Source organism: Mugil cephalus, chromosome 12 (assembly GCF_022458985.1).
Source record: "Mugil cephalus isolate CIBA_MC_2020 chromosome 12, CIBA_Mcephalus_1.1, whole genome shotgun sequence".
NCBI lineage: Eukaryota > Metazoa > Chordata > Actinopteri > Mugiliformes > Mugilidae > Mugil > Mugil cephalus.
In genome coordinates, this window is record NC_061781.1 from 23,079,821 (window position 1) to 23,095,476 (window position 15,656).

General features: G+C 40.0%; 1 protein-coding gene across 1 annotated transcript; it reads left to right on the plus strand.

The window, feature by feature from the left end:
• The first annotated feature begins 78 nt into the window (after positions 1–78).
• Positions 79–15,368, plus strand: ttf2 (transcription termination factor, RNA polymerase II). The gene is made up of 22 exons (XM_047600111.1): positions 79–140; positions 383–488; positions 1,373–1,459; positions 1,562–2,414; positions 2,601–2,721; positions 3,937–4,116; positions 4,259–4,416; positions 4,536–4,617; positions 5,972–6,100; positions 6,221–6,371; positions 8,532–8,637; positions 8,733–8,917; positions 9,794–9,947; positions 10,031–10,122; positions 10,546–10,631; positions 12,043–12,185; positions 12,271–12,450; positions 12,658–12,716; positions 13,011–13,164; positions 14,433–14,515; positions 14,625–14,699; positions 14,860–15,368. The coding sequence occupies exons 1-22, from the start codon at positions 113–115 to the stop codon at positions 15,002–15,004; spliced, it is 3,357 nt and encodes a 1,118-aa protein (XP_047456067.1). The 5' UTR covers positions 79–112; the 3' UTR covers positions 15,005–15,368.
• Positions 15,369–15,656: the final 288 nt, after the last annotated feature.

The window sequence follows — 15,656 nt, forward strand, 5'->3', positions numbered from 1 at the left end:
ACTTTTATACTGACATTTACAAACCGGATGTGCTCTCTGATAGCTGGGATTGGTCGATACAAAAATACTGAACTTCACGACACGTTTGTGCAAAGTGAACAGTGTTGGGACAATGGAAAAGATTACATGTAATGTTCACGGTAAGTCGTAATAAGTTGGTTGTTATTGGTCATACACGCTAAAATAAAACCTTATATAATCTGTTACCTGTTATAGAAGTCGCATTTGTGGTTTATTCCACGAAACCCGGCTTCCTATGTGCATGACAAGGCAGTTTATTCCAATTCCACATGGGACTTCCTCATGTTTTGTCTTCACCAAGGTTTTGTATATATTTCAATATACATTAATACGATTTAATATTTATTTTTATCTCACACAGGCAGCGTGTGTATGTTAAAGACGGGGGTAAAAGATGGACCTAATAAAGGGAAGAGCTTCTACGTGTGTGTTGACAAGCAAGGCTGTGATTTCAGTCAGCAGACCAGGTATTTTTTAACTTACACATCTTTGTTTAACACTGAGAGAGAAATGAAAACCTCCCACGGTACTGACACGAACTGTAATTACTGTAAATCTACATGTCTTATGTTCCATAAAGAAGCACCATGTACAGTACTATGCAAAAGTTTTAGGTATGTGTGGGGGGAAATGCTATAAACTAAGAATGCTTTCAAAAATGGAAGTGAAATAGCTTATTTTCATCAATGAACAAAATGCAGTAAACAGAAGAGAGATCTAAATCAAATCCATATTTAGCGTGAGCATCCTTTGCCTTCCAGAAAGCATCAGTTCTTTTACTTGCACAGAGTTTTTGAAGGTTGTTCCAAACATCATGGAGACTAACTAACCACAGATCTTCTGTGGATGTGGGCTTGTTTCACTGCCATGCTTCACTGTCGCCTGCAGACACTCATTATTGTGTCCCTCTCCAGCCCTTCAGTGAACAAACTGTCTTCTGCTACAGACAAATATTTCATATGTTGACTCATCAGTCCAGATCACCTGCTTCCATGTTTCTGAGCCCAGTTCCTATGTTTTGATGCATAGTTGAGTCTCTTGGTCTTGTTTCCTGCAACTCTTCCATGAAGACCACTTGTGTCCTGACTTTTCCAGACAGTAGATGATGAACCTGGGTCCCACTAGTTTCTGACAGTTCTGAGCTGATGTCTCTGCTGGACATCTTTTGATTTCAAAGAGAAATAAGCTTGATGTGTGAGGTTTCCTTGACCAACCACTGGCATCTATGATCCTACAACATCCCTGACTTTGTGCAAGTGGACGTATAAGGATTGATGCTGGTTTGAAGGCAAAGGTTGGATAAAATAATTGACTAGTTTCTGATCCGAATTATCCTTATCTCCTCCCCCAGCATCTCTCCTTCCCACTGCCTCAACCATGAAGATTCAATGGTGGAGCTCCAAGCTCTGAACCACAGCCAACAACATCAGGTCCACAGGTGAGTGTGGATGTGGATTATTTACATTTAAACTGTGACTGCAGACCAGGCTGGTTGGGATTGTTCGCCTGATTCTTGAGTTTATTCTGTTTTTTTTTTCAGGTTGTACTATCGGTGTATTGTGGGTAAAAAAGCAGGTCAGAAGTGGTGTGGAAATGTGCCATGGACTGAGGTAAAAGAAAAGAAAAGCCCTCTGTCTGACGCACAGTCACAGCCCTCCTGTCTTCAACCTGCCCGAAACCCCTTCAAGGCCACTGCAAAGTCAGACAAGGACTCAGACTGGAGGAAGATGCATTCAGGTGGACGCGAGGAGAAAAGCAGCGAGGCAGGTCACAAACCTAAAGGACGAGAAAGTCACCAGAAAGAAAATGTGGAGGATGTGGGCGCAGGAGAGGCGGAAAAGACGAATTCATCGGATTCTTACCGGGGTAAACAACTTCCTCCGGGGATGAAGATAAAGAAAAGAGTTTCAGACGAGAGCAGCGAAAGTCCTAAAGGTAACGGTGCAGAGACGCAGGACGAGGCTGAGGAGAAGCACGACGAGCAGAGAAAAGCAGGAAACAAGACGGTTGTTCAAACTGAGAAAATACATCGAGCCTCATCAGATCCTGAAAAGAACAAGAAACCAACAACTGGTGAAAACGATCTGGAGAAACAAACTGATCCTGCAAGTTCTTCTAAATCTGCACCCGGCTGCAGAACTCACGTTTCCACAGATAACACTAGGAAACCCGTGTCTGAGTCAAGTGAAACAAAAAACGATGACGATGATGATGATGATGATCTGGTATTGGTGTCAGTAAAACCTGCTACTCAGAAAACTCCTCCCGCTTCCACCGTCCAGAAAACTCTGACCTCTTTCCCCGGGTTCCAGCCGCCGTCTAAGAGCAGAAGTTCAGTGGAAAACCCCAAAGGGCTGCACAGTCTGCTCACTGCTCAGCTCCAGCAGAAGAAGGTGAGTGAAGGGATTTTTGAAAGCTATAAATGAGACGCAGCAACAATTTACAGTATAAGAAACGTAATTATTTACATTTGAGCTTGTAAACCCCCAAAATAAAACGTGAAATTAGGTATAACATTAACTTTAAATGCTGGAGTGCTCATCCATCTGTTCACCCCCGTTTTCTTTCCTCATTTTAAGGCCACCCTGTCCGCCGTGAATGTGGCGGCTCTTCCGGATAAAGGAGCGAGGTTGAAGACGCAGGTCAGAGAACTCGAGGAGGCGCTGGAGTCACTCAGCCTCACTGCTGCTTCTCAGCCCGGTAGGGATTCTCTAATATAAGGATCTTATTGTGAAAGTCTGGGAATGAAACACAATGATACAAACGTCATTCAGACAAAAAGCACAGAGAGGAAGAATCTCTGTGATGTAATAAATATGGTGAAATTGGTGAATTTTTTTTTGTGACATCTCATTTAAACTCTAAGTAAAGGTTTATTTATATAGCACCTTTAACAGCATTTTGATTTACAGCAATGAAATATAAAAAGCAACGATACAACTAATAAAATGAACAAATTAAAAGGTGAACCGTCCGGAACTGATCTGTGGATGACTTGTTTAAGCAGGTGAATAGTTACAATAGTGGAGGAGATGAATGCATGAACACACATCTCTAATTCAGAGTGGGATGTGATGGACCGGAGTTTTGCAGTATTTCTGAGGTAGAAGAAGCAGGTATGTGTGAGCGATTTAATGTGTTTCTCCAGGTGCTATCCTGTGATGTATGGGGATCGGTATCATTAAGGTTTTATCCGATACTGTTGCTAAACTGGTATTTTTGAAACGGCGCCGATGCTTAAAGAATGAAAAACATACAAACTTTGTCTTTTTATTTTGTGATGCACTTGAACAGAGATGAACAGAATATTAATTTAAATAACACGAATACAACTAAGACTCAGGGATATATGAACCGATATAAAATAGAATTCACAACAAACTGTCATAATTATCATAATAAAAACAACAGCAATACAGAACAGAGAATATGCAAAAAAAATCACAAGATTTTACAACTTTCAATCGACTTTGAACTTTTTTCTGCAAAAACATGAGCATGTTATATGCGACATCGCTCTTCACTGATGGCAAGATGCTGCTAACTCCGCTGGCGGTGGCGTCTGTCAGGCTGTCAAAGACGCTGCATTTCTGGTCTTTTAATAAAATGCTGTGAGTCGTCAGATGTTTAATCTAATTCCAGGTTTTTACCGCCCTTGTTGCCCAATCTGCATCTTTAAAAGTTTTAAGGTTCACTTCCATCCATGGAGGTGAAAAAGTGACGTGATGTCACAGAACGAGAGCTAACAGGGCTAAGCTAATTACAAATTCAGTGGAAACAAAATAAAGCACCCAGATCTGCTTTGCTTTTCAGTCTATTTACTACTGCTTACTTCAACACCGGTGCCATCATAGAACCGACCCATGCTTGGTAACGTATAAATCTTTTTTTATATTTTTATTATTATTATTTCAGAGGCCCAGGATGAATCTAACAGCAGCGACTCTGGTGGTAGCAGCACCTCCCACATCAACCCATTCAGCCGACAGGGCGGCACCATCCTGCTCCCTGCACCTCCAGGCCCCCCCCAGGACCAGGCCTCCGGCGGCTCCCTGGGGCTCGGCCTCAGCCAGGGATACACCCAGATGTATGGAGGTAGGCTGCACGACGAAGGGAAGCTGAAAACATTTCCTCTCCGCTCAGATCTGCACGAGCAAAACATGCATTTCAATATATCTGCACAGGCAGTGGACTTCCTGTCCTTTATTTGTTTTCCTCCCTTTTTTTTTTTTTTCAGCAAACCCCCAGGCGCAGGCCTTTTACGGTGGCAGGATGACTGAGGACCGTCTGCTGGCCGTGAAGAACGCCACCTCTGAGGCTATTGACCATCTACACAAATCCCTGGAGTCGTGTCCCGACGCTGAGGACGAGGCCCCGGACCCCAAAGGCATCAAGGTCGCACACTCCCTCAGTCATTCACACGTAAAATGTGAAGTTAGATTTGGGCAAAACTTTAAGGTTGTTTTATTTGATGGGTTTGTTCATCCATCACTTGTGTGTGATTGGTTGTTTAGGTGACGCTCCTGCCCCATCAGAGGAGAGCTCTGGCCTGGCTGCTCTGGAGAGAAGGGCAGAAACCAGCAGGAGGAATTCTGGGTACGTTTATTTTTTCTTTTTTTTTTACTCATGATTGTGAAGACTGTTGTTAGAAATTGTACGAAATCAATGTCCGGATACTTTTTCCACCGCAGAAGCAGCCTGGGCTTCATTTCAAACTTAAATAAGATATTGAGGTTAACTTTTCTTTCTTTATTTCTTTACATTTATTTATTCAAGGAGGGCCAGTTTAGAGGAACCTTTCTTTTCAGATGATGCCCTGATAACAAACAATCCATCAGTACAATAATACAATACAATATGGCGTAAGGAAAGTCATCGATCAGAAAGGCATTTAAAAGTACATGCATTGAATCCATGGTAATGTGCTTGAACCGATTAAAAGGAATCAGTTGTGACAAAAGATTATTTCATCTAAATGATGCATTAATACTCAAAGGCAAACTTTCCCACCATAGTCCTAACATTTGACATATTCAGGGATTCAAGTATTTTTATTTGTCAATCACAACCGAACAGAAGCATGAGATGGATGGAAATTATTTCCCAACTAGTAACTATAATATATAGATACTAAGTAAAACAGTATAGATGTAAATAAACACTATAGAAAAGAATAAAGATAAATAAAGTACGTCGAAAGAGCAGCATGGATTTGTGCAAATTTGTGCAAGAAAACGTGCAAAACCTCATGAGTTTAACAGTCTAACAGCCTCTAAGAAGAAGATGTTGCTCTGCTCTTTCTGCTCCGTGGCCTCTAGGCCATTAAGAGCCAATGGATCGTGAGCACAAGTGGAGTAACTGAATAATTTAAATGTAATTAAGTTTGTTACATAAACGTGTAGTTTGTGAAGAAAGGCCTCATAAATAAAACGGTAAACAATGTTGTTCTGCTCTCAGCTAACGAGGTCCGGCCGACGTTTTGGCAGTGATGGGTCATGAACACATCACCAGTAATAAATCCACTCGCCTGGATCGATAGGAGGCTACTCTTAAGCTAAGCTAGTCCCATTGTACTTCTCAGTTTCATTCAGAAAAAAACAGAATATACATGTTACACAATTGTGCACACACACAAAAAACCTATAGACAATATAAATTTACATAATTTACAACCATCCAGGACCAACGGGAAACCGAGAACCAGTGTTGAGCCAAACTTTAACAAATAAATTACATGTAAAAGGTAAAAAGCATGACAGGAAATTAGCACCAGTGGATAATATTCAATAAATTAAAGAACACCTTGTGCAAACATGTGCAACTTTAAAAAAATCCCCAAAGCCGCACACTGAAAGAGGAAAAAAATAAAAGGAGGTCTTTATCATTTCATTGTTGTTGAAGTTAATCCACGTGTTCCAGAAACTCTCATCTAAACTCTTATAAATTGTAGCGGACGACATGGGTTTGGGGAAAACCCTGACCATGATTTCTCTCATACTGGCCAAGAAGAAAAAGGCCAAAAAAGAAGAAGATGAGGAAAAGGACGAGAAGAAGCTGGAGAGCTGGATATCCAAAACCGGTAACTACGTTATTTCATCAGAGTTTCCACACAGTTGAAACTAGATGAAGCTGAGTGGACTGATTCATATTTATTTCCACATGTCTTCTTGTTTTTTTTTTGTTTTTTTAAATCATCCAGACTGCAGCCTGGTGGCTTCTAGAGGAACTCTGATCATCTGTCCGGCCTCCCTCGTGCACCACTGGAAGAAGGAGATTGAGAGACACGTGAGGACGGACAAGCTGACGGTTTATTTGTACCACGGCCCAAACCGCAAGAAGAGCGCGAGAATGTGAGCGAGGACGCACACGGTCACTTCTCCTCCTTCCGCTCGGCCTCCATGAGTCACAGCCTCTGTTTGGTTTAGAAACACAATGATCTTACACACACACAGCTACACTGTTTACACATCTACACACTACAACAGTCCAACATCCTGAGGCAACGACAAAACTCTTATTTTTTGATTGATTGTAATCATTATTTTTTTATTTATATAAAAATTATTACGTGCACTCACCTGCCAAAACATTAGGTACGTGAGTGAACGCGCTCTAATATAAAAGTACATTAACTTTGTGAGTGTTATAATGTTATAATGTTGGGTAGAAAGGTGGTGATTCAGATGGATTATTTTGGAGGATGTAGTTTCTGGTGTTGTTAAACTGAGACTGAATTATGTGCAAAAGTGTTTCACTTAGTTAACCGAGCTGACTGGATGGATACCAGAGAGATACTAGAGAGATACGAGATACTAGAGAAATACTAGAGAGATAGTAGATACTAGATACTAGAGAGATACTAGATACTAGATACCAGAGAGATACTAGAGAGATACTAGAGAGATACGAGATACTAGAGAAATACTAGAGAGATAGTAGATACTAGATACTAGAGAGATACTAGATACTAGATACTAGAGAGATACTAGAGAGATACTAGATACTAGAGAGATACTAGAGAGATACTAGAGAGATATGAGATACTAGAGAGATACTAGAGAGATACTAGAGAGATACTAGAGAGATACTAGAGAGATACTAGAGAGATATGAGATACTAGAGAGATATTAGATACTAGAGAGATACTAGAGAGATATTAGATACTAGAGAGATATTAGATACTGGAGAGATACTAGAGAGATATTAGATACTTGATAGATACTAGAGAGATATTAGATACTTGATAGATACTAGAGAGATACTAGATACTAGAGAGATACTAGAGAGATATTAGATACTGGAAAGATACTAGAGAGATAATAGATACTTGATAGATACTAGAGAGATACTAGATACTAGAGAGATACTAGAGAGATATTAGATACTGGAAAGATACTAGAGAGATAATAGATAATGGAGAGATACTAGATACTTGATATTAGAATGATGGATAATGGATAGATGGATACTAGATAGATACTTGAAAGACGGATACTGGATACTAGATAGATACTAAAGAGATACTAGATGGATACTAGATAGATACTAAAGAGATACTAAAGAGATACTAGATGGATACTAGATGGATTCTAGATACTAGAGAGATACTAGATACTTGATATAGAAAGATGGATACTAGGTAGATGGATACTAGATGGATACTAGATAGATACTAGATGCATACAAGATACTAGATAGGTACTAGATACTAGATGGATTCTAGATACTAGGGAGATACTAGATGGATATTAGGTTCGAGATGGATACTATATAGATACCAGATACTAGATACTAAGTAGATAGATGGATACTAGCTAGATACTAGATGGATACTAGCTAGATACTAGATGGATACTAGCTAGATACTAGATAGATACTAGATGCATAAATAGATACTAGATAGATACTAGATGCATAAATAGATACTAGGTAGATACTAGCTAGATACTAGATGCATACTAGATACTAGATAGGTACTAGATGCTAGAGAGATACTAGATGGATACTAGATACTAGATACTAGATGGATACTAAGTAGATAGATAGATACTAGATGGATACTAGATGCATAAAAAGATACTAGGTAGATACTAGATGGATACTAGATGCATAAAAAGATACTAGGTAGATACTAGATGGATACTAGATGCATAAAAAGATACTAGGTAGGTACTAGATGGATACTAAGTAGATAGATAGATACTAGATGCATAAATAGATACTAGATAGATACTAAAGGGATACTAGATAGATACTAGATGCTTAAATAGATACTAGGTAGATACTAGATGCTGAATACTGTTCTAAAACTTTTGACCGGTCGTGTATAAGTACAAAGAAATGTAATTGCAGTTGTTTTACTTTTAAACTTTTAATGCCAGAGCCTTCATAAAGATACGGTTTTGTTGTATTACATTTGTTTCCACTAGTGTACATAATAATGTCTCCTAGATCTAGAGGACATAAAGACATTAAGGGACAGTCACATTGAATTGTTGTGTGTTTTTCAGGCTGGCAGAGCACGATGTGGTGGTGACCACTTACAGTCTGGTCTCTAAGGAGGTTCCAGTCCAGAAGGAAGAGTCTGATAAACCCAGCAAGGATTCTGACGAAGTGGTAAATACTATATTTATAACAGCAGATATGTTTTTATTTTTTTACCTAATTAAGATACGTGTTAAAACTTCCTCTTACGTTTTTTTTTTTTTCAGCCGAAACACTCGGGTCCTCTGATGCGAGTGGCCTGGGCCCGTATCGTTCTCGATGAAGCTCACAACATCAAAAACCCCAAAGTGCAGACGTCCATGGCCGTGTGTCAGCTCAGGGCGGCGGCTCGCTGGGCGGTGACTGGTACCCCCATCCAGAACAACCTGCTGGACATGTACTCACTGCTCAAGTAAGACTACGACACTGTTTTTCTTTTCTTGTTTTGTCTGCATGCTGCATGCACCGATCAGCCACAACATTATAACCACTGACAGGAGAAGTAAACAACATATAAACCATCTTGTGACAATTCAGTCGTCTGCAGGGAAACGTTTGGACCTGGTACTAACAACTATCAATCAATCAGTCAGACTTTATTTGTAAAGCGCTTTTCATACAAAAAGTAGCACAATGTGCCGTATACAATAATCCTACAGACACACACCCACACATGCACAGACAGACACACAACTAAAAACAGTAGAACAAATAAAAACTATATTCATTAGAACAGGTGACGAAACACGACATAAAACCAGATGAAAATGACACTAAAAACCCTAAACATAGTATATAGACCTAAGAGCATAAAATTAGGATAAATACATAAATAAAAATCAAACTTAAGGTCATAAAAAATACTGTAAAAATGCTCACAACTGAAACAGTAAAAGAAATTTAAAAAATTAGTTACTTCCTCATGAATGTCATAACTTTTTCTTAAAAATGCTTTGATGTTTATAATATAATATAATATAATATAATGTTTTACTGCTTTTAGATTATGATTGTTAAGTGAACTGTAATTGTCATGTGTATTTTGTGTTGTTTTGTGTTACCTTTTTGTGTGGATCTCAGGAAGACGAGCTAATGTTGATCCTTTTAAACATTTAAACAATTCTTGTGGATGTTACTTAGACATGTAGCACCAACCTAAACCAGACCAGAATGAAAAAAATGGACATAGCTTTTAAACCGATATGTTCTTATAACCTGTGTTTGTTTATTTTTTACATATTGTACGAACATTTACAATGAGACTAAGCCTTCTTGCTGCATACTTTAGGTTCCTGCGTTGTTCCCCGTTTGACGAGTACAAACTGTGGAAAGCTCAGGTGGACAACGGCTCCAACCGAGGCAGAGAGAGACTCAACATCCTGACGAGGACTCTGCTGCTGCGACGAACCAAAGACCAGCTGGACTCCACAGGGAAACCGCTGGTACAGACGCTTTAATATTCAGGCTGTTAAAGAGTCTATCGGTGACTTCAGGCTCTTGATAATTGAGCCATCGAACGTTTCAGGTGTCTCTCCCTGATCGGACCTGTGAGGTGCATCGGCTCAAACTGTCCGAGGACGAGAAGTCGGTGTACGACGTCGTCTTCGCCCAATCCAGGTAAAATAACAAAGAAAAATATAAATATCTTTTATTTCTCTTTGGGTTAGAAACACTTTGGGAAAAAATGCAGAAAAAAAACTGTTTAGTGTTTCTTTCCCAACTCATTTTAGCTACAGTTTTACAATAAAAATGTTCAGTTAATTGTTTCATTGTTGTTTTATTTATTTGTTATTATTTTTTTCCTTTTCTGAACAACATCACAGAATCGCCTCCACATTTATTTTAGTAGGTTTAACTTCATAATATTTTCCACTAAGTCTCTAGGAATGAAATGTGAAATAAGGAATAAATGCTGAGGGAATTGTTCCAGTCAGACACATCTGGAAGTAATTCACGTTCCCCCAGTTTAACATCACACACCAGCATAGAAATGGAGAGATTCAGTAGAAACGCACTGAACTGATGATCTTTTTCCTCCAGATCTACTCTGCAGAACTACCTGAAGAGACATGAAGGCAAAGATGTTAACCAGGGAAAATCTTCCTCTTCTAACCCCTTTGACAAAGGTGCGATATCAGCTGGTTGTTTTCTTTTTATATCAACCTCAGGAACATTCATGAACACTGTTGTAGTTTCTGAAACAGGTTTGGACAGAATTAATTCAAAGACATAGATACAAGTGTCCTATGTGGCATTCTCACGTAGGTAGATAGGTAGATAGATACCAGGTAGGTTGGTAGGTATCATGTAAGTAGGTAGGTAGATACCAGGTAAGCTGGTAGGTACCCGGTAGGTAGATAGATACTAGGTAGGTTGGTAGGTACCGGGTAGGTAGGTAGGGAGCTAGGTACCAGGTAGGTAGGTACGTAGGTAGGTACCAGGTAGATAGGTAAATAGGTGGGTACCAGGTAGGTAGGTACCGGATAGGTAGGTAAATAGGTGGGTACCAGGTAGGTAGGTACCGGGTAGGTAGGTAGATAGGAGGATACCAGGTAGCTAGGTACCAGGTAGGTAGGTGGATACCAGGTAGGTAGGTAATAGGTGGATGGATACCAGGTAGGTAGGTACTGGGTAGGTAGGTAGGTAGGTGGATACCAGGTAGGTAGGTGGATACCACGTAGGTAGGTACCGGGTAAGTAGATAGGTAGGTGGATACCAGGTAGGTAGATACTAGGTAGGTAGGTAGGTGGATACCAGGTAGGTAGGTGGGTACCAGGTAGGTAGGTACCGGGTAAGTAGATAGGTAGGTGGATACCAGGTAGGTAGGTACCGGGTAGGTAGGTAGGTGGATACCAGGTAGGTAGGTACTAGGTAGATGGATACCAGGTAGGTAGGTGGGTACCAGGTAGGTAGGTGCCGGGTAGGTAGGTAGGGAGCTAGGTACCAGGTAGGTAGGTACGTAGGTAGGTACCAGGTAGATAGGTAAATAGGTGGGTACCAGGTAGGTAGGTACCAGGTAGGTAGGTAGATACCAGGTAGGTAGGTAATAGGTGGATGGATACCAGGTAGGTAGGTAGGTAGGTAGGTGGATACCAGGTAGGTAGGTGGGTACCAGGTAGGTTGGTACCGGGTAAGTAGATAGGTAGGTGGATACCAGGTAGGTAGGTACTAGGTAGGTGGATACCAGGTAGGTAGGTAGGTACCAGGTAGGTAGGTGGGTACCAGGTAGGTAGGTAGGTACCAGGTAGGTACCAGGTAGGTAGGTACTAGGTAGATGGATACCAGGTAGGTAGGTACCGGGTAGGTAGGTAGGTGGATACCAGGTAGGTAGGCAGGTGGGTGGATATTAGGTAGATAGGTACCAGGTAGTTAGTCCTTTTTGTCTTTTTTTTTTTTTTTTTTTTAAACACCCTTTGGATTTTGTGAGCTGCTTCTTGTTAGGTAAAACATTTGCAGAGTGCAGACATGTGTATTTTAGTAAAACTTGTTTATTAATGGGTGGTACTTAGTTATTATCGTCTTTCTCTTTCTCATCAGTGGCCCAGGAGTTTGGTTTGTCCCAGGCTGACTCTGCAGTGTCCAGCTCTCAGGCTCCTCAGCAGGTGTCCAGCACAGTCCACATCCTGTCCTTGCTGCTGCGTCTCCGCCAGTGCTGCTGCCACATCTCGCTTCTTAAGAAGGTTTGCAAACCAGCGTGCTCCGGTTAATTCTGCTCAAACAAACAAACAACAAGCCTTTAATCAGCTTCGTCTTTCTTTTTCTCAGACCCTCGACTCGACCGAGCTGCAGGGCGACGGGATTGTCTTGTCTCTGGAGGAGCAGCTCAATGCTTTGTCGCTGTCCTCCGGCCCCTCAGCGTCTGGCCCCGATCCCAAAGACACCGTAGCCCTCAATGGCACCCGCTTCCCCTCCAAGCTGTTCGAGGACACCAGTGAAAGCACCAAGGTGAACACAAAGCTGCCTTTTGTTTGATTGGCAAAGACACAAAGTTCAGCTCCAACTGTGGATGAACGGGATTGTTGCTATGTCAGATATGGCTAAAGTTATGCTCAGGGTCATTTTACAACATTCCTGATCAGAAGACATGTTATTATCGGTTATTATGTATTAGAATATTCTGTTGTTTAATCAAATTATTCCTTATATTTCCAGATTTCTGCTATTGTCTCTGAGCTGAAGGCAATCAGGCAGAAGAGTGACGATCAGAAAAGGTAACTTTAACAGATTTAGCCTGACTTATTTCATATCCTTCATTCATTTTAAAACGCATTTTTAGCAAATCAGTTTAACCGTAAATTATACTTATTCAATCTTCCTCAGCAAAGGCAGTAACAAGGTCAAAAGTCTCGTACAAATGTTATAATTTCCATTTTCTGAAACTTTTTAATTTACTGAAGAAGAGCGTGTGATTGTCTCCTCCGCTGTATATATGATCTGTGAAAGGACAACACACTAATTGAAACCCTTCATGTTGTGTCTCCTTGTGTGTGATCCACACTGTGCAGTGTGATCGTCTCCCAGTGGACCAGCATGCTTCAGATCGTAGCGGTTCACCTGCGTCGGATGGGCCTGAGATACGCCGTCATCGACGGGACCGTCAACCCTAAACGTCGCATGGACCTGGTGGAAGAATTCAACACTAACCCTAAAGGACCACAGGTACATCTCACATTTTAAAACACGATAAAGCACAACAATATTAATGATAAATAATGGAAGAACAATAGAGGGTATGCATAGACATTCACTTCCTCCCAGGGCCACGCCCACCGAGTGGCAAAAACATGGTGAAATGTATCAGTAAATAGAGCGAAACCAGGAAAAATGTGGATTTTTACATCAAATTAATTGGACACGACAACGATCCATTCAAACTACCAAATAAAAAATAGGCCAGAAATATTTTTTTTTCTGATATTTATATGGACCTGATTTCAATGCCGGTAAATACTATACTTTTACTATACTAGAGGATTAGTCTCAGTTTCAGTTAGTTTTAGTTCATTTTAGTTCTGATAAATATCGCTAAATAAAAGATGCTAACGCTAAGAGCTTTACTGAGAAGGAACGTTAGCCATATAATACTGTAGCAATAAAAGGACGATGAGGAGTGATCACAAATATTCCGTTTATTGTTTTATTGTTGTTTATTGTTGAAACTGAAATAGTTACTGTCGGCCGTAACTACGACAAAACAACAACATCCACAAACTTATCTGACAGCCCTCCAGAACGTAACTTAAGAAGTAACTTAAGGTCTGACTTCATCAGTAAATACAGCATAAATTAATATTACCTGACACTAAATGTGAACCACAACACCAGGTTTCTGTACCTGGATTCCAGTTGTTTCTTCTAATGCAGCGACACATTTACTTCTCTGTTCTTTGGCAGATATCTGTAAAAATATAAAATATATCTCTGTCTGCTTTTAAATCTGTTGGTTCAGTCAATCACACAACAGCTCTTCACCTTTTTTTTTTTTTTTAAATTAATTTTACAATAGACAATATTACAGCCAATGAAACTAATTCTGCTAAAGGTTTGTGTGTATCACTTTGTGTGTACTACTAAAGAGCTTGGGTTAAGCTAAAAAAAAACAACCTATTTGTTTCATACCATTTCCAATAAAGAGGGAAGGCGACTACAAGCCAGAAAACATGAATGTAAACAACACGGGATTTAAAATGTTTATAAGAATCCAAATATTTTCTTGGCAGGAACACAAAGTATTTCCTTCAGTCGATGCAGCAGGCTGTATTTTTGGCAGCGATCAACTGACTAATACCTCTGATTGTATTGTGTGACATATTTTTTATATATATACATATATCACACAGCTTTAAATCAGCAGCTGAAGAAAGTTTCAAAAAGCCTGACAGCACTTCTCAGAGTACGGTTTTTGTTTGTGGTATTATTTTCCACAGGTGATGCTGGTTTCTCTTTGTGCTGGAGGAGTTGGGCTCAACCTCATCGGTGGGAATCACCTCTTCCTCATTGACATGCATTGGTGAGAAAAACACATGATTCCTCCCTTTTTGTAGCTTCTCCATCAGCTGCTTTGATTTCCAGTAGAAAGTTTTACAGGGAAATCAATTTGCTTTTTAACCTTTTAACAGGAATCCAGCGCTGGAGGATCAGGCCTGCGACCGGATCTATAGGGTCGGGCAACATAAAGACGTCACCATCCACAGGTAAAGAACCGGCAGGAGATTCAGTGTCTGTGTGAAAACTTTTATTTGTTATTACATTATGTGGTGTTGCTGGGAAACAACAACAAAGTGTTAAGGTTTTTGTGTCATGTTAGCAGGAGCGAAACAAACTGCGATCATAAATGCTTCTTTGTCGTACCAGGTTTGTGTGTGAAGGCACCGTGGAGGAGAAGATTTCTACGCTGCAGGCGAAGAAGAAGGAGCTGGCCCAGAATGTGCTGTCAGGAACCGGAAGCACGTTCTCCAAACTCTCCCTGGCCGATCTCAAAATCATCTTCGGTGTCTGAGCTCAGCGAGACTGCTGCCACATGGCCAGTGTGTGTGTTTATTTAATAACGAGTGAGCGGATAAATAACTCCCTTATTTGTTAACTCCAAGACCAAACTGGTTACTTGATTACAGCAACTTTTTTTTACTCATTTTTAATTATATTTTTAGTTGTTATGAAACATTTCAACTCAACAGACACTAAAGCACTGTTAAGTTATTCCAAACTGCATATTTTAATATGTGTTTTATTGTCTTTTTATATGTTTGAGTTCATTTTACATACATATACTTTCAAGTGCATGTTAAATGCATTATGTATTATGGCTGTATTTGTCTTGATATGATGATATTTAAATAAATTCAGGTAAATTTTTTAATTGATCCAGGCCGACATAGTGTCTCTTGTGTTGTACAATATAAGATTTTGCTGTGTATTATTGATTGATTAATGTTTGAAATGGGAATGGGATCTCGAGTCCCTTTGGCACATAAAAAATAAAAACAATTACAATTAACATTATACCATAACTGAACAAAAACATACAAAAAAGAAAAACAAACATGCAACAACAAATGCAATGAAATAGAACAAAAGCTGGGGGACTGAGGCATGCTACCAAGCATTAATTAATTAAAATTTGCACATGATTATTTTGCAAGTATCCCTTT

Bases quoted from the DNA above. Each gene is read 5' to 3' on its own strand.
- ttf2 (XM_047600111.1), top strand. From the start codon at position 113: ATGGAAAAGATTACATGTAATGTTCACG. The intron at 8,638-8,732 runs GTAAATACTATA...TTTTTTTTTCAG, and splicing joins GCAAGGATTCTGACGAAGTG to CCGAAACACTCGGGTCCTCT. The intron at 9,948-10,030 runs GTACAGACGCTT...CGAACGTTTCAG, and splicing joins ACTCCACAGGGAAACCGCTG to GTGTCTCTCCCTGATCGGAC.